Source organism: Chaetodon auriga, chromosome 5 (genome assembly GCF_051107435.1).
Source record: "Chaetodon auriga isolate fChaAug3 chromosome 5, fChaAug3.hap1, whole genome shotgun sequence".
Classification (NCBI taxonomy): Eukaryota; Metazoa; Chordata; class Actinopteri; order Chaetodontiformes; family Chaetodontidae; genus Chaetodon; species Chaetodon auriga.
The window spans coordinates 22,447,746-22,471,380 of record NC_135078.1 but is presented as its reverse complement, the minus strand read 5'-3'; the positions used below and the strand labels follow the sequence as shown (position 1 = coordinate 22,471,380).

The 23,635-nt window shown below is 42.9% G+C and overlaps 2 protein-coding genes across 3 annotated transcripts; both read left to right on the top strand.

Moving 5' to 3' along the window:
* The first annotated feature begins 4,807 nt into the window (after nt 1-4,807).
* On the top strand, nt 4,808-10,837 carry tent2 (terminal nucleotidyltransferase 2). Of its 2 annotated transcripts, none has more exons than XM_076729768.1 (15): nt 4,808-4,855; nt 5,188-5,350; nt 5,454-5,561; nt 6,240-6,483; nt 6,578-6,692; nt 6,770-6,858; nt 6,962-7,019; nt 7,315-7,381; nt 7,480-7,556; nt 7,756-7,884; nt 7,984-8,027; nt 8,185-8,321; nt 9,100-9,191; nt 9,313-9,392; nt 9,507-10,837. In XM_076729768.1, exons 2-15 carry the CDS (start codon nt 5,232-5,234, stop codon nt 9,591-9,593), a joined length of 1,446 nt encoding a protein of 481 aa, XP_076585883.1. In that variant the 5' UTR covers nt 4,808-4,855; nt 5,188-5,231; the 3' UTR covers nt 9,594-10,837. The 2 variants fall into 2 exon arrangements, with proteins under 2 accessions (XP_076585883.1, XP_076585884.1); XM_076729769.1 differs by lacking the exon at nt 4,808-4,855 and adding an exon at nt 4,869-5,007 and having other exon boundaries at nt 9,507-10,836.
* A 1,082-nt stretch (nt 10,838-11,919) lies between these two features.
* Nucleotides 11,920-23,336, top strand: cmya5 (cardiomyopathy associated 5). The gene is made up of 14 exons (XM_076730550.1): nt 11,920-12,035; nt 12,954-13,587; nt 13,780-16,641; nt 19,971-20,066; nt 20,220-20,438; nt 20,541-20,563; nt 20,805-20,929; nt 21,046-21,180; nt 21,346-21,492; nt 21,716-21,863; nt 22,035-22,168; nt 22,271-22,388; nt 22,493-22,669; nt 22,761-23,336. The coding sequence occupies exons 1-14, from the start codon at nt 11,920-11,922 to the stop codon at nt 23,011-23,013; spliced, it is 5,187 nt and encodes a 1,728-aa protein (XP_076586665.1). The 3' UTR covers nt 23,014-23,336.
* The last annotated feature ends 299 nt before the right edge of the window (nt 23,337-23,635 follow it).

The following is a 23,635-nucleotide window of genomic DNA, read 5'->3' as shown; positions in this document are numbered from 1 at the left end:
GACGCCATGTTTCCAAGGCCAACGAGCAGCTCCCAGCATGCACCGCGGCCCAGAATAACAGCTGTCAAGAATACATGAGTTCATTCTAACAAAACAACCTGCCACTGTGATAATGAGGCGAGTGACAATCATCATGACGTTTACAGGTTATGTTGTACGATTTTAGAACAATCATGAAGGTTAGGAGGAGGAGTCTAAATAGTCACCTGTGTTTTTACTGTATTTACTGTATATCAGACCACAATGGGGATAATTCCTGCACCTAATGTCATCTTTGACATGGAAGTGTGTGTGACTTCATGTTCCTCTTCTTTAATGAGCTTTTAAGGTGCACATGAAAATCTAGTTTACTTTGGCCTAATTTCTAATCTGCTTGACTATTCTAATCCTATATAACCGCATGCAAGCAAAACAAGTGAAGAAAAACATTTAGCAATTCTTTAACATCAGATTACACAGTTTTTATGGAATCACTGAGAACAATCATTCGATAGATTTGGTTCCCTTATTTCCTCAAAGCTGAACTCGGTGGCATTTTCAGGGAGGAACAGATCAAACGGTTGTCTAGACCAACAGGAACTGATCTTGAATGTACTTCAAACAACCTAAAATTCCATCTCTCATACCTTGTAAATGAGAAGGCATGTCTTAAAACACACTGATGCAACACACCGTAAGAACTGGAGTTTATGAAATGAAAGGGCAGATGGCGAGCACATGGAAGTGCTGCAGTCCTCACATTTTTTATTTATTTATTTATTTTTTTGTATCAGGGATGTATTACAAGCCCAGTAACATATATACTTACATATGAAATACTGCAAAATGAGAGGTAGGTATAGATCACACAACACTTAAGTATAACAAGCAGATATTTCTTTCCAATAATGATTAATTATTCCTATAGTTGTAAACCAAGAATTTGTTGATACATATGTCAAAGGATTCTAATTAACGTCAGTCTGTGGGATGTTTTTGAAAGCACTGTCCAATTATTTTTCCTTTTGTAATCAATATCCAGCGCAGATAATGGAATGCCACCCTGTGATCATTTGTGAAAATGCCCTTGACATGATCGTAAATCAATTGCTAGATCCAAACAGAAGCAAAAAAAAAAAAAGATTTCATTACATTTTCCGTGCGCAATCTGATGGATCGCAGCTTTGTATTACAGTCTTTTAGAAATATGTCAAACTTACATCTATGACATAATTACCAATACATTACAGTGTTTGAGGCTTTGAGTCTTACACCACCAGAGAGAAACAGAAAACGCTGAAATGCAAAGCTTACAAAATTCACTGTTGCTGCATAAAGCAGTCTAGTCTATAATCATGTGAGCAGCGCCGTTATATCAGCTTCTCTTTCCAGCCTTAGGCATCGCTTAGAAAGGCGAACAGGAAACCCTCTTTTTCTATCATTGCCTGAATTTCGCACCCCAGCGGTCTCTTTTTCCTCCATCTTCTTAAGTGCTTGAAGTAGGTCAGAGGCTTTAGTGAAGCCTCCAGAACAGCTACAAAAGAAACACATGAGAAATATGAAAAACAGAAACCTAATAATCTTCCATACAAGCAAACTGAGTTATCACAGGAGACTGACACTGCTGTAGCCAAAAGTTGCCTGAGATTAAGATGAATAATCAGAGCTTAAATCCTTTTTCTGCACTGGCATTTTTTCTCCTTTAGCAGTTTTAAAGCAGTACTGAGAGACAAAATCCATCATCATCTTGGGGAGACTACTGGGTTGCTTTGAGCTTTCAATCTGGAGCGCCATGCTGTAAAATTGACAAAAAGACAAGCAGAGGCCATTTAAAACCTTATAAATAAAGTGGGAAACAAGGCAGGGACGAAACAATATAATGTAATATATATGCATTTGTGTGTGACTCAGAGGCACAGACAAAGAAAGAGAAAGCTGCCTGTGGGGGCAGGCCTTCCTCCTTCTTTATAACACGCTGTACACAAAAATGAGTAATCGCAGCACACGTGTGCTGCCGCAGCCTCACTGTGAGTGTTGCAAAATCAAATGTAAACACCGAGATGTCAAACACAGGATTGTAAAAATGATCACAGCAGACATGTTGACCGGTTCTTAAAGGCAAAACAGGTGGAATTCTCAACATGAATAATGGATGAATTCGCTGCTTCAGTTTCAGGTTCTTTTGCTGATGTTTTGACTCGTAGTCAAATCAGCAGAGACACAGGTGCAACTAGTTCGATGAAAAATGGCTCAGGTCCACTTCAAGGACAGGTTGACAGTTTTTCAAATCTGTCTTAAAGCAACAGTCAGGTCATATTGTAATATGTAATATGTCGTAACTGTAATCATTCCTCCTGGTCATATCGGCCACTATGATGATCCCTGCAAATGATCCGGGACAAAATCCAGTCAATGTTAATCTTATGGGACTTCACACATCATAGTTGGACCACGTGAATAAGTTTCCCTTTCAGTACAAATTTCCCTCTTTTTGTTAGAGTTCCTCCACTGCTGCTCACAAGGGAAGCACAAAGAGGGAAAGTTTCCTCTAAAAAAAAGACTGTAGCTTTGGAGGATTCTCACTTGTTTTGTCTGACTCAGACTGCTGAAACCTCACATAAAGTTTAGATAATCTGTGAAATACATTTTTGTTCTCCATCATTTACATTTAAAGTGCTTCGGGAAAAGATCTCTTCATGGCCAGAATGAACTGAAGGAATGATCACAGCGAGCAGAACCTGTTTCAGTGTTTGTGTGGGAACCTGACTATTGAGACAGACGTTAAAAATTATGAACCCATCCTTTGATGGTTCCTGTCATTTCATTGAATCAGCTGCTGCAGCTTTTCCTGCTGTGATATGTCAACATATCTGCTGTGAAAAAGGCCTTTTACTTTGAACAGGCGCAAGTAGACAACAAGGAAATGGATGATATTAAAACGAAATTCAGTTATTTTACAACCTCACTCCTTCATCCTGCTGGAGGCAGCTTTGTAATTCCAATGGTGCCACCACAATAAGAGCCTTAAAAATGGAAAGAAAAAAACCCTCCTGTGCTTCATTTCAACCTTCTACACAACTTCTCATTTTGCTGAAAGTTGCTGTGGTTACTTCATCTCACTGTACCCCCCAGCCTGAACCACCAAGTAGCTCAGGAATGTAAAATAAAGTCATGAAGGATTATTGGGGAAATAGCTTTTGGTTTGGGCTGTATTTGCTTGGCCTCAGTGTGTGTTGAGAAGCTGTTTCCATGGGTGGGAATAATGCTATGCTGAGGCTCTGTGGCCAAAACACACACGAAACACAAAATATGAGATGTGTTGTGAAGTTGGAATCTTGTGATGTTCTGACACTGTCAAAAAAAAAAAAAACTAGATGATTTTTTTTTATATCTACCCCAGTTTTACAACCGTAAACACAGCCGTAGGATAGGACCCTGTCAAATAAGTTATAAGAATAATTTGTCTGAGTAAAACTTTAAAGCCCTTTGAATCTAGAACAAGGACTGAGGACAAAGATGCTCCAGGCTTTTCTCAGAGCAGTTATGCAGCTATCATCCACTGTGAAACAGGCCTCTGGCATTTGTTTAAGGATTGGAATTTCAGAAATAAATGTCATTTTTCATCTGTGAGACGTGCATCTGTGAATCCATAATTATGGAGAAAAATGACAAGCGTGCCAAAATGCTGTTATGTTACCGGCTGGTGCAGTCACAGTGTACCAGCACGTCTTAATAATAACTCAGCAACTTCACTCACTCTACAAAAGCCTCACAGTGTTACTTTCCTGAACTGTCATCAGAGGTGAAAATGTGCATTATTCTGTCTCACCTGTAGGGGTATAGTGAGAGCTAGTGATGGCGAGATGAAGCTTCTTGAAGCCTTGAAGCCTTCCAGCCAAATGGTTCACAAAAAGGTTCATTGTGAGGCTTCATGTGCACACAAACCCCCCTACTGGTCAAAGACTGTTAAACAGCCAGATATATTATAGGTAATTTTATCAATTTATAATGCACTCAAGACTGTCCTGCAACAGAACAGCCATGGGAATGACTGAAGTAAAATAAATCAATTCATCTTAATTGATGCATTTCAGGTATCTTTCATATATTCATTCATATAAATAAAATTAATATTTTTGTTTAGTGTATTATGGGTATGTAACACGACAATACAATGGAATCTGATATTACTTGTCAAATGTCTGTCTATAAATAATTTTGTCAGTGTTTGAATAACTCATAATGGCAGGGGAACAATTACAACTGTTGCAGTGTTTTAACAAGGTAAGGGGCAGTGGACGGGCTTGTGAACATGAAGAGAACAGTGAATTTGATTGTGCAACTTAAGGACCTCATTCGTTTTATTCAGAAACAAAATATGGGCACATTCCCCTCATTATTTTCATGCAAAGCACAAAAATGCCTCAGCATCGATAGGGTGTTGTTGTTGTACCCCAATTCTTTAGCACACAACAAAGACTTCACCTTGGATTATAACAAACATGCAACACATGTAATAATGTTGCTGAAAGTGTACTTGTTTTATTGGGAGAGATCGGATCAGAATGTTTCCACATGAGGAAAACTTTCTCTTTCTCACAGGCTCCATCAAAATAAGCAGCAGTATATCAAAATGCAACTCAATGTCACACACACAAACCAACAAATCGCCAACACTAACCCACGAAGTGTGTGCGGATCCATTGCGGTATATACATATGTTCATAAATGGCGCCGACAGTCGAACCAATTCCTGAACCAGCGAGGCTTCGAACGTCATCAGTGACGTCACTCGCCGTAAACGACACAAGCGTCGATACGCGCTTCCCTAAACACTTCCGGGATTTGTCGACACACGCTCAGGAGCGTCGGGACGGTACGACCCATCACTAGTTTTTAGTGACATTTAGTGACACATTTACACAGACATACTCCTGACACGACTCTGCAGAGAAACAGTTTTAATTTTGTGATAATATCCTTTCCGATATTTGAATTAGCTAAGCTAGCTTGGCGCTGCTTAACAAGGTAGGAGCTAACGCTAGCTCGCTTTGTTACGCGATCACCGATAAGTTTTGGTTTCTTCAGTAACTTTTCGGGCGATGACCATTACTGCTGAGTGATCAGTTAATCAATTGTGATAGCCAGATTTGTTGTTTAATTGCTGACGACACCAGCTGTATTGTCACACTGTTGTGTTTGTTTCAGGAAATCAGCGGAGTTGATGCTGAAGGTCTGTGAAGAACCGCAGCATGTTCAACCGCAGCGCTGCACCGACGGGGCATTCAGCCTACACTAACGGCCTGTATCCACCGCCCCCTGTGACCCGGTACTACGATTACAACCACCAAAGTCTGGCTGGTGTCAACAGGTGAGCCTAAAGAAGAAACTAACTGCACTGGTGAACTAAACACGAACGGCCTCAGTAAAATAGTAGTTAAACTTCTGTGCAATAATATGTGCCTGTTTGTCAGCTTCTGTGTCCCTGGACTAGACAGACTGCCCACATACGAATGGAAGCCCACACCATCCACTTCTCCAGTCCTTCCTCCTCGAACACCAACTTTGACCAATGGGCGCAAGTATGTAATTTCACCATTTATTCATGACTCTCTTTCTTGCATGTCATTACACTCACCTCCGCTTCATAAACATTTTCCTTTCACATATTGTGGGGAGAGTTTGAATGCAAATGTATGAAACCTGCTAAATATGGTTGGTTAACGTAATGTATTTGAATATCAGCTGTATACATGTTCGGGCCATGTTCTTGGCACAAGAATTGTAAATAGATTAATTCTTGAAGACAATGGAGGCTGTTTATAGGGTGTTTATTTATTAATCAAAATAGAGACTGACCTGAAAGTTCAATTTTATCCATTACATATTATGGGATGAATTTATGGATATGAAGGAATGGTGAATTTGTGCATTGACATGGTTAGTTGACCTGGCTGTCTGGAAGTAACGAGGCGTCAACCTTGTTGATGTTCCCGACGCCCCAGATAATGTAAAGGACTGGATACCTGCTTCTGGGTGATGTAGTTTTGTAGTTTTGCTTTAAGTTTGTGGTCCATGTATACGCGCTGTACCAATTTTCCTCTCTTGTGTTGTAATAAGCTTGTATATTCAAGTAAGGAACATTTGAGCTGAGTAAGTTTTCACTCTCCTATTCACTGAAGTGAAGATTGACAAGAAGTACAAGTTTTTCCGCGTCACATGCCATGTCAGAGTTTTTACTTTCGTTATCTGTCTTTCAGGAGGCACAATGTTGAATACAGCTCTCATGCTGTGAAGCGGCAACGCCTCGAATCCTCTTCCCACCCATCAATTGATTCCCCGTTACTTCGGACCCCTCCACCTCGTCGCCCTGAGCAAGCGGTAGCGGGATCATCAAGATCTGATTTTGATCGCTCGTATCCCGTCTCGCACTCCCATCCCCACCCTCAGGTGCCTGCTGTGCCAGACAGCTCCGACAGCCTGCAGGTCTATGCAGAGGACAAGGTATTTTCAGATGGCCTTAAGCTGTAGCGTTTGTGTCTGTGTGTTCATGCAAGTATGCTTGGTTTCGTCAGTGTGCATGTGTTTGTGCCCTCAGTTGAGTGCTCAGATGGTGGAGCTGTTTGAGGCGTGCCAGCAGCAATCTTCTGATTTGAACCGGAAGGAGATGATCCGAACTTGGCTGCAGCAAGACATACAGAGTGTCTATGCAGGTGTGTATAAAATGCACAGTCACGCTCTGCTCTCACATCCTCTTGTGATTCTTGTTCACTAAGTTTGTTTCTTGCAGTGGCACGACTTTACTTGACTGGATCTTCTATGAATGGTTTGGGCTGCCGGAGCAGTGATGCTGATCTGTGTCTGGTCCTCAAAGGAAACGTGAGTTATCTCTGACTCTGCACCTTGAATGTCATCCAAAATGTGTGTTTGTGTGTATAATTATTGATACCCACTTAAACAGTTGCATGTTTTTCTGTTTCAGAAAAGACCTGATCCCATTCATGTCCTCTCTGGCCTCCGAAGGTTGTTCAAATCACTGTGTGAGTAATGAAAACACTTTTGTGAACATCACATCACTTAGAATAATTTAATGTCCTCTTAACATGCTTGGAAGAACTGTTACTTAATTGTATCCATCTTACTTACTTCTTACTTAGCTTAGCTGCATATGACCAACAAGTTTTACCATTAAATGGTAAAACTTTCCCCCACTTTTTATATTTACCACAGACTCCAGCAGGTGGAGCTATTTGCCCATTGAATAATAAGTTTCATGTTTGCTGAAAAGGAAACCACAACTAGTCTTGATGTCACGATGTTTGTTTCGATTCATAGCATATGTAGAGAGGATTCAGCTGATCAGAGCCAAAGTGCCGATCCTCAGGTTCAGAGAGAAAGGCAGGTAGGATCAAAACAGTCCTTTGAGCCCCTTTTTTTAACAGCATCATAAAAGTTAGAGAAGTGTTAATGTGACTGTTTCACTTCTCTTTCCCTCTTTAGTGATCTGGAGTTTGATCTGAATGTCAACAACACAGTGGGCATCAGAAACACATTCCTTCTGAAGAGTTATGCCTATGGTGGGTGAGAGTCATTAATACCTTGTTTTATATGGCAGCAACTCTTCAAAACTCCTCTGTCTAATTTTAAGTCGGCTCTGACTGACTGATCACTCTGCATATTAGTCCATCCGCAAGTGGTGCATTTGATTCTTGAAAGGCAGATGACAGAGTTTTCTTGTCTTGGTTTGACCTGCTGACTTAGTCTTTTGTCTCTCAGCTGATCTCAGGATAAGACCCATGATCCTTGTTATCAAGAAATGGGCACGACACAATCAAATCAATGATGCCAGCAAAGGAACGTTAAGCAGCTACACGTTGGTGCTGATGGTGCTGCACTACCTCCAGAGTCAGTACAATCACACACACAGACAAAGTCTTTCTTCATTCCCATTTGTACTTTTGAATCCTTGTGAATCTCCTCTTATATGTGTTGCTTTCTTCACAGCTCTTAGAGAACCGGTGCTTCCCTCTCTACAGAGGGATTACCCAGTAAGTGTCCCCTTTGCCTTATAAACACGTCTTTCCGTTCATGTCCTCCGTCTCTCTTTGTAAAAATTCTTTGCTTCATTAATGGCAAAGGATGAATCTATACTACACTGAAAGGGTTTCAAGTATTTCTCCTTTTCTCTTCTGCCTTAATTTTCAGGAGTGTTTTAATCCCGTTGTGGACATTGACATGGTTCCAGAGGGACCCAAACACATCCCCCCCTACATCTCAAGAAACCAGTCCTCTCTTGGAGAGCTGCTTCTGGGCTTTCTCAAATACTATGCCACATACTTCAGGTATCTCCTAAGGACATCACATTACAGAGTCTAGTGTTTCAGATGCACCCATGGTTCTTCTGCCTGCTCATTTTCTTGCTCCCATTCCTCATCTCCTGCTCCTCTGGCCAACGTCTTCTCCCTCACCAGTCCCCTGTCTCTCCTCTCGTCCCTCTGCCCTGCATCCTCTTCTCTGGTTTCATGTTTCTGGGTGAAGGACGGGAGCAGGTGGGACCTTTGGCCTTACACAGCATTAAACATGACATACCATGATCCCTGTTTTTGCAGTTTGTGTGTTACCTTGCCATGCTGCAGTCGCAAGGTTGAACAAAAACTCACCACGCAAACATGCAATGATATTTGCATTTTCCAATTTAAAAAAAAACAAACACAACACTCAAACAGATCACACATACAGAGTGACTTTGCATTTGCTTGCCCTTGGCATACATTTTGCATGGCTTTACTGCTGTTATTGTACCTTGAATTTGATGCATTCAATGGAGCTCCAACATTTAAGGCTGTAAAGACCAATAAGAATGAGTTTGCAAAACTGTTAATCACATGACAAAAATAAAAATGCTTCATGTTCACATTAAGTTTCAGTTGCCTGTTTTATACTGCACTGAACTAAACTGAAAATAACAGAATTATCTCTTTGTTTTTTGACAGTAAAGACTGCATATATTGTAGTTTATTAGCCACTGTTATGGTCCTTGAGGACCTTGGTCATTGTGTTTATTTTTAGTATCAGTAGCACTAACTAATTCCCTTGCTTTGCTGTTTCTGTATCTTGCAGATGGGATAAGCAGGTGATCTCTGTTCGAGAGGCCAGAGCTTTTCCCAAGACCAATTCTAAAGAGTGGAGAAACAAATTCATATGTGTGGAAGGTCGGTAAATATTTTAATGGACGCAACATGCCACTGCCAACACTAACCGGAGCATCATTGTGAGAAATGTCCCCACTAATGCTACATATTCAGTGACTGACAGCAGTTCCTTATGTTTCAGAGCCATTTGAAAGAAATAACGTTGCCAGGGCAGTCCATGAGAAGATCAAGTTTGATGCCATTAAAGATCAGTTTTCTGAGGTACACGCCAGTCCTGATAACCTATTCATTTGTTTCTTCCTCCAAACCACTGTGGACCAACCATGAGCTATTCATAATCCTCCTCCTCCTGCTCCTCTATCTGTGTCTGCACAGTCATGTCGGATACTACATCAGAGGAAGGACCTGAACTCCATCCTCCCAGTCAGAGCCATCATTAATGAGGAGTCATTCAGAAGATAAGGGATTCCTCTAAGGAGAGGAGCTGACGGGAGTCTTCTACCTCAAGACAAAGAGAGACCTTTGGGATGTGCTGAGACAGGGGTCCTGCTGCCTCTGCACCTCAGAGCCAGACTCTGGGACGCTGAATGCTCTGGCTGCATCTGCCACACACAGACTGTATGTCCTGTGATAGTTGATACTCATCTTCGAATGCTTTGCAGACTTTGTCAGTCTTTTGTAATTATTGTAACCCACGATATACAGTATTTGCGTAGTGACACCAGAGGGCTCTGAAATGAACATCCAGTCACTTTAATTGGCGACAGAGAGATGCTGCATTGAAGGAAAATAATGGTCAGTGTTATCAGAGGTGGTTATTGCTGCTACTCGGCCCTCCTTCCTAACGCACATAGCATTCCTGGGAAGAAGTTAAGTTTACCGACTAATTGTGAAAAGACAAAATAATACCTGCGACCTGCTGTTATTTGAAGCTAGCTTAAATGTTTAGGTTGGACTGGGCTCAACTGTGTCAATCTCAATTCTAGTTATATCCATATTGCTAGAGCCATACTGCACAATATCTGTCTTAAAGATGCCAATAATTTGTTTCTGCCACATATGTGTACAGTATATACATTATATTATCTTCAGCCCGTCTAGACGAACCTGTAACATAAAAGCCTTTTTTCTATTTTTCTAGGTCAGTTGCGAATCTGTTGTGGGTTTCAACACTTTTTTCTACAGCTGCATTAAAGGCGCTCCCTTTTTTCATCATCACCATCTTTCTAAGTTCCTCTGAAAACTGAGCTTGTTATTAAGTGATGTTTTAAGTTGGCATCCATCGTAATTTAAGTGACTCTGAGGTGGATCACTAGAGGGCTGGATTCTGGATATTCCCACTCCTTTGTTATTGTTCCTAATGTTTTGTTTTTTTCCCTGACTGGTGTCAGGCCCATACTGTCTTTATTTAGTTCAGTATCCACTTGATTTATTTGGACAAAAAGTGACGTGTTCTTCACTCATTTTTGGTTCATTTAACATAAGTTATTTGAAAGTTACAGTGTGACTTTTTTGTTGTTTATATGTTTCATTGTTGCCTTTTTGTACATTTTGTACATTACTGACTTTTAAATGTTTATTTAAAAAATAAATCTCTGAAGATGTATGATTGTTACTTTATATTTTTGAGCTCTATGTGAAGCCCACTGAATTCTTGGCTATGCTAACAGAAGTGCCAAAATCATATTAAATTGTACACCAACTTCTTTTTTTTGCAGCTGTCATTCATGTTCAGGTGTGTTGAGAGTTTGACAAAGAGAGCTTCAGTTACGTTTTTAATTTTATCCTTTAAGTTTGGTAATTTCTCAATGCAAAATGGTATCAAGGTCCGTTCTGGGGTGTGCACTGCGAATAGGACTCAACAATAAACACTTGATAATCCATCACACATTATCATATCATATTTGACGATTCTGTCCATAGAAATAATATTTAACCTGGTACAGGTTACCCCATCGATCTGGTCCAGTCCACCTGATAATTTGTTGTAGCTGCTTTGTTTATTTGGGTAATGCTGTTTATCCACCGTCATTGGGAGCTCTGATGTCACTGAGCACGTTATAGTTGCTTGTGATTCATAGGCCTTAAATATCATAAAGCCAGCTCAGAATGACTCCTGGATATCCTCGCCTTTTGTTCCAGTGTTGTTTACAGCCTCCTCTGGCAGCGACTGCGTTGATGAGTTTTTGTTCTGTGGTTTGACGCCTTATTACACCTAGTTTTATGACTCCTGCATAGTGCCAGTACTGCTAGGGGGTAGATACTTTACAAGACGTGCATGTGTGCGTGCATCTATAGGTGTGTGTATGTGTGTCGCCCTGTTTAGTGTTGCTGCCAGCAGCAGGGGGACCAGGGTGGGTCCTGTTTCAGCTCATGGCCTATATTTAACTTAGTGAAGGGGATTTTAATCTTAAAGTCACACTGTCTCATTCGGCTGTTAGCCACCGGAACAGACCAAGATAATGACTTTCAAAAAACTACAAGTCTTTTAATGACAAGTTCAAAATCTAACTTCTTAGAGTTTGTTCATAAAGTGCTAAACCTAAGACTCACACTCATCCTCTTTAACTGCTTTGCCCCTCACTGACTCCACTCCCCTCTTCTCTTTCCCCACTCAGTCTATTTCTGTCCCCCGCTGAGTCAGATGGACACATCCCAACTTAGAATGACAGAAACAGGCAGACCAACTCTTCGAAATCAGAGTGGCTGAAAACATCAAGGACTGAAAGAAAAGAAAAGAAACAACATTGGGGAACTGCAAAAAATAGAGAGGGAGGATATTACCAAGATGGAGGAGTGTGAGAGTCTGGACTCGGAGATGACGGAGCTGCAGGAGTTTCATTGTGAGGCTTCAGAGGCCATCAGCCAGGACGATGAAGACGAAGTGGAGGAACTACAAAACAGGTGCTTTACATTCTGGATCTTACAAGCTGAATAACCTCAATTGTGCCTCACTTTAGCTTTGTGAAAAGCGGTGTCTCCCCTGCTGAGAGATTTTCCCATGAAATGTATTGAATGGAATCTGTGAGAAACTACTTGTTTCTGACCTTTCTGGCTCAGGTACATTTTGCTTTAAAGAGAGAAAAGTGACAACACAAGTCTTATGTCAGTCTGGACAAGTGAATCCCAGTGACACAAAGCAGCACTCTATTACTTTCATTAAATACGTTAAAAGACCGTCGGTTCTTCAGCTCACGTTGTCAGTGTGGCACTGCAGACAGCTCTATTCTAACATTTGATATTATTCACCATCCCATATTTTACATCTCATTTATCGTATTTCATACTGGGTGCTCTAGTTATCCTTGCCATGTCTTAAATAGTAGAGGACACTGATATGTTATATGTATCTGGGAAGGCCAGGCACCTCTTCTCTAATATTACATGAATGACGCTTGTCACCCTGCAGTAGCCCAGATGTATTCATAGCTGGAGGGACAGCTCAGAGGCCATATCATCATTATTTTTTCAGCTCGTCACCCACATCGGCAGCCTGGCACCAGACACCAGGTCTAATGCTGGAGATCCACGCTCGTCAAGATATTATCTTGAGAATAGATCGGCGGGTGTTATCGTGTTTTCAGCTTAGATTTGTGAACGTACCTCAGGTGCAAAATGTGAATGAGGTTTCAGTGCTGGCACATCTTGCTCAGATATGTTTTGATTTGATTCATTGGTTCGTTCTCTGCTTGTGTTTCCATGGTCTGTGCCAAAAGGATCTCCTCTTGCAGTTAGCCGGTTTAGTTATACTTCTTCTTCTTGTGAACTGCACATACAGCCTGCTCTCCTACCTCTAACCCAGTCCACTCCTCTCTCCTCTAGCCTGCGAGAGGTTGTGCAGGACCAGTCTGTGAAGCCCAAACTCCAGTGCCTGATGGTGGATCCATCGTTCTCCATGGTAACTGTTCAGAGTGAGGACAGTGGTATTGTTTGGGAGACGGCCTCTAGCCGCTGCTCTACGCCCTGGACCTCTGAGACCAGTTCTATCTCTGAAGCCTACAGCATGGAGGGCTCTGGAGCTGCTGGAAAGATCACCATCGTCTTCGATGAGGAGAAAATAGTCCGCAGGAGGACGAGGTCTGGAGGAAGGAGCAGCAGGCTGGGGGACAGACTGAGCCGACCTGGTAGTTCAAGATCAGCTTCAGCTCTGGGAGTGGAGAGACTGGAGATGGCAGAGGTTTCTCTTCCTAACATCAAACAGGAGAAAACGGAAACAGAGCCGGACATGGAGGAAATCAAAAACAAAGATCAGCAGCTGTTCAGTTTGATTTCAGAGGGTTATGAGATTCTCAACATCAGGGTCCCCTCCAAACTTCCCACTGTGGATGAGGAGGAGAGCACAGATCTGCAGGACAATTTGTCTTATTTGGACCAAACTCCAAAGATCAGGTCTCGAAACCATCATGACTGGACACAGAAACAGACAGAGGAGGGGGAAATACTGGATCACCAAGAGGTATTTACACATTTATCTGGTTGAGTTGATAATGATGTAGTTCATTTCTAACACTTTCAAACTCTGTCTTTGGTTTCATTTGCCTTTTTTTCCATCCACATGAAGTTGAAATCTTAATTTGTCTGGTAAAATGCTATTGTAAACACTAAATTGTCCTCTATACATTTACGGCTGATTGTGATCTTTCCTCAGCCCTCAGAACAAGACTCTCCTCAGCCATCAGCTGACACAGAGCTCAGACGCACACCTACTCAGAAAGAGAGCACCAGCGACATAGACTACTTCGAGAAGTTTACCTTGGTTGATGTGGTGGTTCCTGGGGAACAAGTTTCAGAGCTGCACAAGGTGGCAGAACAACTTGTAGCGAAGCCCCAAAGAGAGGAGCCAAAGCCTGCGAAGGAGGCAGCTACAGACAGCCCATCTGCATCAGAAGACTCTTTTGTCTTTGTTACGGATGTGGAGATAGTTGGGGAACACCTGGACGAGGTCTTCTATGGTGAAGGAGCTCCTCCTGATGCACTGCAGCGGAGAGATGATGATGAGGCGGAGGGTGGAGCGCGGATGAGAATGAGACGAGAGAGTCAGAGATCTGCAAAGGAGAACGGTTCAGTGTTGTTTGGGAGTGAAGAAACCACCCTCACGCCCATCTTTATCTCACCTGGACCCCCTAAGATCATTGACCCCATCCTGCTCGAGGAGCCCACTGCCATGTCTTTTATGTACTCAGACCTTTACGAGGATGCTGTGGGCGAGAGGAGGAAGAGTGACGAGGAGCACTCTGAGGCAGAGAGCGTGGCTTCTGAGAAGTCTTATAAGAGACGTTTGTCAGATTCAGAGGAGGCAGACGGGTACCTGGAGAAGTTTACTCTGAAGGATGAAACTCCCACAGTGGATGTTCAAGGGGAGTCACTGGAGGACAGAAATGAGGGGAGGACGATGTGGTCCCAGAATAAGTTTGAAATGACAGGATGTCTAACAAGAGTGGTCAAAGAGGAGGACGAGGACAAGGCAAAGACAGAGGAACCAAAGACACAGGAGGTCAGTGTTGCAGATAGGAGTGAAGATTTAAAATCAGCAACATTTGAAGGGAAAAGGGAAATAGTTACAGAAGCAGAAAAGGGGAGGAAGGAGGAGGAGCAGACAGTCAGGGAAGCCTCAAAAGAACCAATTCAGACATCTAAACTGACATCAGATCAGATGGAGGATCAGGAAGTGAAACTCAAGATAAAGAGAGACCAGAGTGAGGCTCCTGAGAGCAGCACTGCTGAATCACATCCGAGAATTCAACAGCTGGAGAGTAAAATAGAGAAAACAGAGGAGAGTGAGGAGCATCAGAGGGACGTGCCAGCAGAAACACCTCGCAGTAAAGCTTCAGGGGAGACAGCTATGATAGCACCTGTAAGCAGAGAGGTCCCTCACATTATCACTAAATCTAAAATGCCAACAGAAACCACGGAGAAGCGTGTGTCTGAGGAGGCAGCTACTGACACTAAGATGGTGGCTGCTGATGAGAAAGTAATAACTGAGTCCACAGCAGAGGCCTCAGCTGAAGTGAAAGAACTTGAAACTGAAATAGGGACATCAGCTGAACCATTACTGTCTGAGGGAAAAAAAACAGCTGAAGTTGTTCCTGAAGATGTTGCACCTGTTGAGGTTGTCACTGACTGTGATGCTGCAGTACACGCAGTAGTGGAAGTAACTGAAAAAGCAGTGCGTGAAAAAGAGATCCAAACTCAAGTTCAGATTGATCTTCAGGAGGTAGCAAGTGTTGAGACGACAGATGGTAAAACAGCAGCTCCTGAAGGAGAGGAAGAGCGTGGAGCTTTCACAGAAGGAACTGCATTTGAGATCCAGGTGCCTGGACTTCTTACTGAAGTTGATCAGAGGTCAGAGGTTAAAACTGAGATTTCAAGTGACGTAACCAAACCTGTGAGGCCAGTTGAAGTCGACACAGGTTCAGACAAGAAGTGGCATGAAACTCTTGAGTCCAAGCAGCATCAGCAAGAGGAGTCATCAACTCACGGAGGATCAGACAAAACAAAGCTTGTACCTAAAACCAAAGATACAACACCTACAGTGGACTCTAGACCTGATGTTCAGGAGGTGGTGAATGAGGGTGATGATTTAATCCTTCTTGTTCCCAAAGGACAAACTGTAGAGATGGACATAGAGATCAGTCAGACGACTACAGTAGCTGTTTCTGAACCTGACAGCACATGTGAAGGTCTCATAGAACCTGAACCCATCACACTGTGCCCACAGACACTTCAGGCACCAAGTGAAGAAACAGTGACGGAGTTTCAACTGGAAGTAAAACCAGAAGTTGCTCTAAAGGAAGAAGGACTACCTAGAAATGAGTTAGACAATTTGTACCCAAGTCCCACACCTCTGGAGGAGGCTAACAAAGATGAGCAGAAGGTGGAGTGTGACTTTGAAGAATACAAAAGTGTCTTTTCCCCTTTGAGGAGCTTTACTCCCCAGGAGGATTTATCCGGGCTACACAGAGAGGATATGCAGTCAGGAGGAGCAGATGTGGAACAGAAAGCAGAGATGCACAAGATGGAGGACGCCTCAGAAACAAATATTGTTAAAGAGGATTCAGGTCCAGAGATTGATCTGCACAGAGAGGGTGTAGGGCAAAAGATAGAGCAAGATGAGGCAGACACAGAGGCTCCAGAGGTGACTGCTGAGGAGCTTGAATATGAAGTGATATCCAAACAGGATGCAAAAGAGATGCCAGAACCTGAAACACAGAGATATGCAGAGGAAGCAAAACCTGAGTGTGGTCAGGAGAGAGAGGAGAGGATGGAGATGGTGATGGAGAAGGAGGAGGAGAAAGTCTTTGATCTGTCCCCAGAAGAAGAGCTCATTGAGGCTGACTATGAAATCATTGATGAAGAAGAGGAGAGTCTGGCCCGACTGGCTGCTGAGCTGCAGGGGATGGACTGGTTCTGTCTCACCTGTGGATGTCTGCTGTCAGAGGACGACTGTGTGTCTGGAGAGCATCACAGCCATGAGGTGACCGCTGTGGACAAAGCCTACGAGGAAATTAAGGTAGTGTACCGCGTGAATACGAACATCTATTCTGTACATAAACATTTCTTTTAGAGTTAACAATGATGACATGTTTTAGAAGAAGTAAGGACTATTACTTAGCACTTCAGTTTCTGGTCCCAGACACCCCTGCTGTAAGATCTTGGTTAAATACAGTGAATTTTCATCTGCTAATCTGTGGTAGGTGTTGAGAGATTTCTGTTTATAATATTATATTCTGTGTGTGTGTGTGGCTTTTTGGCAAACAAAAGGAATATACACTCAGTTGCCAGTTTATTAGGGATCCACTGCTAAAATTAACAAAGCCTAATGCAACTGTCCTGCCATAAATCCTATCTTCATGAAGGTTATACGGTCCATTTTTATTGGAAATGTGTTAGAGAGGTGTTGATTCAGCTGTATGGTCCTTTTGGAGGCTGCAGTTAGTGGTGCTGTTGAACTGTTTTGCATTATACTGTTAGTTAACTGCACAGTATTAGTAAATGCACATGTCTTATAAGGTCTGGCAAAATGTTACAAATAGATTTGAAGGACTAATTCAACTTTTTTGGAAACAACCCTATTTTCTGTCTTTCTTGGAGCAAATAAGCATATTTCCCAAAATGTTGAATCATTCCTTTTCAGATCAGACAACACGTCTTTTCTTTTCGTTCTGTCTGTGGCCTCAGAGACTTCACAGTGATCATTTTCGCAGGCTGCTGCTGAAGCAATGCAGCAGTTCTCATGTCTGATGGCGTGCTGTAATCAAATAGCAGCTCATCATCATACACTTTACCAGCATTATTACAACACACGGTTATGATCATCACGCACTTTACTGGCATTAGTTTGGGTCATCATATAATTAAGTGATCCTAAATCTGTCGGCTGTAACTTTTCCATTCATGCTGGCAGATTGCACGCTCTCAGGCTGCTGGCAGGCTGCGCTCCAGCACATTGAACTGTTGTGATGTAATGCTCTACTTTGATCGGTGGAAAGGTCCAGTGTGACATCATCAAGTCGAGACTGATATATCCCTGAGGGCCATCAGAGTCAGCCATCAGCTTTGTTTGTTTTCTAATAATGTTATAGCACCTTCTAGCAACCTAAAAAAATCATTTTGTTTTCTTTTACATGCAGTTTTCCAAAAGCTGTTTGTGCAGTTTCTAAAGTTCATGGTTCCTCACTGTAGTTCAAGACACTTCATTCAGAAGAAGAGATAATATTGGGTTTTCAGCTGTTTTCCTGTGATCTGTGAGGATACATTCGACAACATGAAGTGACATATTTCATCATGTTTTTGCTAAACAATTATAGTGAAGTATCTGGCATCTAAATCAAAGGAAAGCTGGAACAAACTGAGAGTGATCAAATGTCATTTCCAGATGATATTTGAACCAGGTCTTGTGTATGTGTGAGTTGTATTTCTATGAAACATTGACAGCTGGACTGTAAATAAGACAAAGATCAAAGCTTTAATGCAGGTCTGACTTCAGCACCGAGAAGTGTGGTGTATTCAGATACTCCACGGAGGGTAAAATCGATCCTGACAAGTTGAGCAAAACAACTTAGCAAAACTGTATCCAGGCCAGTTCTCTGAGCTAAGTGTGCAATGCACCCTGAACTTCTTCATGCATGGATATGTGCAAGTATGCTCACACATTTCTCCTCACACACACACACACACACACACACACACACACACACACACACACACACACACACCTGTTTTCTGACTCTTAGTGAAGAGGCGGTCGGCCTCAGAAGGAGCAGGGAGCAATAAGGGACCACAGCTTGACCTAGTTAAATGTGAGCTGTCAGTGTTGGGGTGGTGTCAGGGGATTGCCACCGTTCCTCTTCCTGGAATATCCTCCCTGATGATTGCCCTTAAAGCTGCACAAGGCAACATTTTAACCTGAAGATTAACCTGTCTAATCAGTCTAAATAATGACAACACAAAGGAGCATCCATCTCCCGTTAACTGGGACCCCACAGGTCCATCAGACTGCCTTAATAAAATTCATATTTTAGATATTGCCACTGGTGGGAAATGTTTAATACCCAGCAAATGATTAATTGAAACTTTAGAGCAGGTGAAAAACTCAGTTCAGAGAAAGACAGTTAGGAGGTCTGATTCAATGACATCAATGAATGTGCTGTCGAAACGTCTGTTCTTTGTTCCAGTAAATAAGAAGTGAAGGGAAGGTGCAGTTTACTGTAATATCACCCGAGTCTTAAAAAAAAACAGCCATGATTGCAACACTGCAGAAAACTGCTGCATTTCATTAATAAAATTGCACATTTAGGTCAGTCTCTATTTTGGTGAATAATAAACACTCTCATTAGTCTCTGTTATCTTAAAACACATGTATGTATTTACAATAACTGGTACCAGGAAACAGACCCCTGACAACAGTGGTGACATGGAGCTTGCTTGACAAAGAATCTTTCCAACAGTCCACCCAAGAAAACAAGGTCATGAATAGAGGCGTGTTAGCCAGCTAGTCTAAACAGTATCCAGTCTCCACCCAGCATATCAAGAAATTGAGACAAGGTCTCTCAAGGGCTTCTAAACTTTCCAGCTAGAGAGTCTGAACCTCCTCACATGCTTGGCGTTAAAGGTAAAAGGTCAGGCTCAGCTAACCACGACAATGCACAAACACATACATTTAGCGATTGAATCAGATATATTGCGCCCTAATCATTGATGTCACACCATTTGCTTTCCATTATTACCTGTCAAATACACTTGCTGTGACATCGCTGGTTGGGGAGTGGGTGGAGGTGCAACATGCCCCACAGTGTCAACCCCCAGAGAGCTGCACAGCCACTATTTAATGTTGATTCAAAGCTCTGCTGGTGTGAAGAGTTTGGTGCACTTTTATCATCAGTCATATCCACAAAGTAACAATGCTCATCTTTTTATCAAAGGAAAGCTTCATATTTTTCCAGTGCTCACGTGCTCGTTTGTAGCTTTCAGGAGTTATTCTTCACTGTAAATGTTCCTCCTCTCTATAAGTGATGGGCAAAATATGAGGCTTCAGCAGTCTGAGTCACCCAAATCAGTATTTTCAGTGTGGAGTTTCCTCTTTGTTTTTATGATCCTTCTAATGTGACTCAGCAAAGGAACATTGTCTCGGTAAACAAAAACATTTTTTTACCCTGTAGACTGTACATTTTGTTCCCCATCTCTTCCACTGAAGACACATCACAAAGGGATTTCTTCATGGGCAGTGAGGAAATAGACCTGAAAAACTGTGAACATAACTTTTAATCCCAGCTGTATGGTGGTGTCAGAGGATATGGGATATGAAAGTGACATTTAACCTGCAAGTGTCTCGCTCATCAGGAGAAGCTGAGTGACTGGATCTCAGAGCTTCAGGGGAGGTCAGAGAACATCGAGGACCTGGTGTCTGAGCTTGAACTGGCCTACAACTCAGTAGAGGTAAAACAAGATGAAACGAAATGGGACTATATGTCTCTTTGATATATGCATACCACTGACATTCAGTGATATGATACAGCCCATCATATCATTCAACTTAGGAATATTTGTGAAGATAATGTCTCTGTTTTCTGTCCCTCTCCTCTTGACCAGGACCAGTGTGTGGAGACCGAGGCGGTGATGCAGGCACAGAACGAAGAGATGATGGCTCTGGTGATGGAGCAGTACAACAACATGTCCGTCAGCATGGAAGAGGAGAAGAAGGCCAAGCTGGAGCAGCTGTATGACCAGATTGTCTCCTTCCAGGAGAGCATTGACTCTGCCAAGGCCACACTGGAAACCACGGCCAGAGAGGCTGAGACTGACGCACGGGTGAGTCCTGAGGTTAACTGATCAGCGGGATCATATTCAGCCAATATTCAGGGTTTACATCGAATTTTTGATAAATCCCCCTTCAATCTGTTCTCCCACTAGTCACCTGAAGACATTCATGCAAGGTAATGGGCTTTCAGTGAATGGAGTGTGACCTAATGTGGTGTTCTAACTGGTTAATACTAACATTAGATCAGATAGTAATAACCACTACAGTTTGCTGTTTGACTTGCAGAGCTATAACCTATGCAGTATGCCAATAGGCTGAATATTCAATTGTAGGGGTAGATTTTCCATTTCAAGCTCAGTATATAGGAAAGAAATGTGGCTGTAGCCAAAGACTAATTGCTATGGTTGTGTGGCCAGGCTCAAGGCAGCTCTGGACTCAGCCATGTCCCTGGAGCTGGGTCCCAAGGGACTGCTGGTGTTCGAGGACTATGCCAAGGGCAACACTTCCAGCTCTCACCTCGCACAGCGCAAGGGAATCCCAGGTGGGTCTGATAAAAACATGTCTTTGCAGATGCACCTGTCAGCTTCGAGAAGTCTTGTATCGTGTGCATGTATGTGGCAGCTATGAATCATGTATGTCTCCTGGTCTGTGCCTCAGTGCCTCAGAGGCCTACGCTGCAGCCTCAGGAGCCAGGCTCAGCCACCAGCGGCAGTGTCACAGTTTACTGGAAAGTCAACCCTGGAGATATCATAGACTGCTTCCAGGTCTACTGCATGGAGGATCCACAAGGAGGTAAATACTTTCAGGGTGGTGTTTATCACCTTCTACTTCAGGTCAATTGATGTACTGTTTAGACAGAAATGAAAGTTGATAGATAAATCGAATTCTTACTTTTACTGATCTGAAATAATCAGCATACAAACACAGTGCATGTGTTGTGGCTGCCGTTGTCCACAGCTGTGTCAGAGGAGTACCGCGTGACAGTGAAGGAGAGTTATTGTGTCCTGGAGGAGCTGGAGCCTGACAAGACCTACAAGGTGTGGGTGATGGCTGTCAACTACAACGGCTGCTCTCTGCCCAGCGAGAGACTCACCTTCAGAACCGGTCAGTCCAGACACTGGAGCTGAAGTTACAACAATACAGCAACTTTGTCTGATAAAACTAGAAAGCATCATTTTAATTTTTACCAGCATTGTGAAGGAAGTTTAGATAATAATACGGTTTAAATAATCGGTCTTTAGTGGTAAATTCTGTTACAGTACCTACATTTTTGGAGGCTCAGAAAGGATTAGTTTTATTTAGTGACAGCTTGTTCTCTTTCTGGCAGCTCCATCAGTACCAGTGATTGATACCGAGCGCTGCACAGTCATGTGGGATTCGGCCACGCTGCGGTGGAGCTCAGCTAAACAGACTCCTGAACAGAGTTACACCTTGGAGTACTGCCGCCAGTATGAACTGGAGGGAGAGGGGCTCAGGTGGGTGTTGATACAGACCCAGATTGGCAGAAAAATCTGTGACATAGTTACACTTCTTGCCCAAACTATGGGTCAAAAGATTTAAAGTAAAGCATTTTATACACCGAAACATTTTGATGTACCAAGGTTTATGTGTGTGCATGTGTGTGGGTGTGTGTCGCATACTCCTAGGTCCATCTCAGGTATCAAAAGCTGTGAGCAGAAGGTTCTCCTGCAGCCCAATGAGAATTATCTGTTTTACATCAAAGCTGTGAATGAGGCTGGAGCCAGCGAGCAGAGCGAGGCCGCACTCATTTCCACCAAAGGTAACAGAACACACACGTGAACGCTCCTTGTGCTTCTGTTTGTGTGCAACATTCCACAAATACACTCTCATGTTCTTTTCTCTGACCTGTTACTGCTTTCAGGGACGAGGTTCCACCTGCTGAAGGCCTCAGCTCACCCTGCTCTGGAGCTGTCAGTGGACCAGACCACGCTGCACTACTGTCAGGATGCACCCGAAAACACACCGTCTACAGACAAACAGTGAGTTTCAGTCAGCTCCAAACACTCGCTGGACCCTCTTTTAATGACTATGTGTAAACCAGAATGTGTGTGTGTGTGTGTGTGTGTGTGTGTGTGTTTTCAAGGTGCCCATCTATCCTGGGTGAGTTGTTGCTGGCACAAGGACGTTACTACTGGGAGACCGTTGTGTCACGAAGCACAGCTTACAGGCTTGGAGTGGCATACAGTGCTGTCAATAGAAGCATCCCGCTGGGAGAAAACAGCCTGTCGTGGTGTTTGCAGTGCATCCCTACACCATCAGGGTAGGCATAAAGCATTTCTCCCTAATTAACTCTACTTCCCATCACTGTTTTGGTCTAATCCTTCCTCTCTTTGCTCCCCCTGTCTGTCCAGCTGCAGGTATCAGTTGCTCCACAATGACATTCAGTCCAGTGTGTTTGTGATTGAGATGCCTGAGCGAGTGGGTACTCTCCTGGATTACCAGCTCGGTCGTCTGTCTTTCTACAATGCCCAAAGTGGTCAGTTGTTAGGCACTTTCCGCCAGCGCTTCACCCAGCCGTGCCACCCTGCTCTGGCCCTGGAGATGCCGGGCAGCCTGGAGGTCAGCATGGCGCTGGAGGCGCCGGAGTTTACCAAAGACAGCTAGCTCTGCTATCTGCCTCACGCACACTGTTTACAGTTCATGTTGGACATATATTGATTTGAATGATGAACATTAATGCGTTGCTGAGAAAGACTGCAGACATGACAGCACATGAAATCTACTGATATCCGTGGAAAAGGCAGAAGACATACTGGGTCCCATTCTTCTAAAGAGGCCTCGCTGATGGGTTTGTGTATTTTTAGTGTGATCGAACCTTATCCATGTAGCACTTCTTTGTAGAACAAGTTTTCTCCGATTGAAGAGGAATTCACTTCAAAATGAAATTGTACATATGAAAAACAGAAGCAGTGGAAGTGAATGATGACTGTGTGAAATACAACAGGATTGAAATTTAGAGCCTTGAATTTTTTTTTTTTTTTCACAGGTGAGTGTCTTGTTTTTTGTTTTGTCACAGGAGAGGTGAAACGTTGTGGATCATATCATAAATCTGACCATAATCTGTGCCGAGAGTTGTAAATGTTCTATGATTTGCTCTTTACTTAAACCCTTGTGGATGGGTACTGTGAGTAAAGCGTCTGACTGCATATTGAACACACACTGTGTCATTACTGAGACAAACAACGGTTAAAGCCTTTTGTCACCACACAGTTTAGAGACTGAAATG

Bases quoted from the DNA above. Each gene is read 5' to 3' on its own strand.
- tent2 (XM_076729768.1), top strand. From the start codon at position 5,232: ATGTTCAACCGCAGCGCTGCACCGACGGGGCATTCAGCCTACACTAAC. The intron at 6,859-6,961 runs GTGAGTTATCTC...TTTCTGTTTCAG, and splicing joins GTCTGGTCCTCAAAGGAAAC to AAAAGACCTGATCCCATTCA. The intron at 7,382-7,479 runs GTAGGATCAAAA...TTCCCTCTTTAG, and splicing joins AGGTTCAGAGAGAAAGGCAG to TGATCTGGAGTTTGATCTGA.
- cmya5 (XM_076730550.1), top strand. From the start codon at position 11,920: ATGGAGGAGTGTGAGAGTCTGGACTCGGAGATGACGGAGCTGCAGGAG. The intron at 13,588-13,779 runs GTATTTACACAT...ATCTTTCCTCAG, and splicing joins AAATACTGGATCACCAAGAG to CCCTCAGAACAAGACTCTCC. The intron at 22,389-22,492 runs GTGAGTTTCAGT...TGTGTTTTCAAG, and splicing joins ACACCGTCTACAGACAAACA to GTGCCCATCTATCCTGGGTG.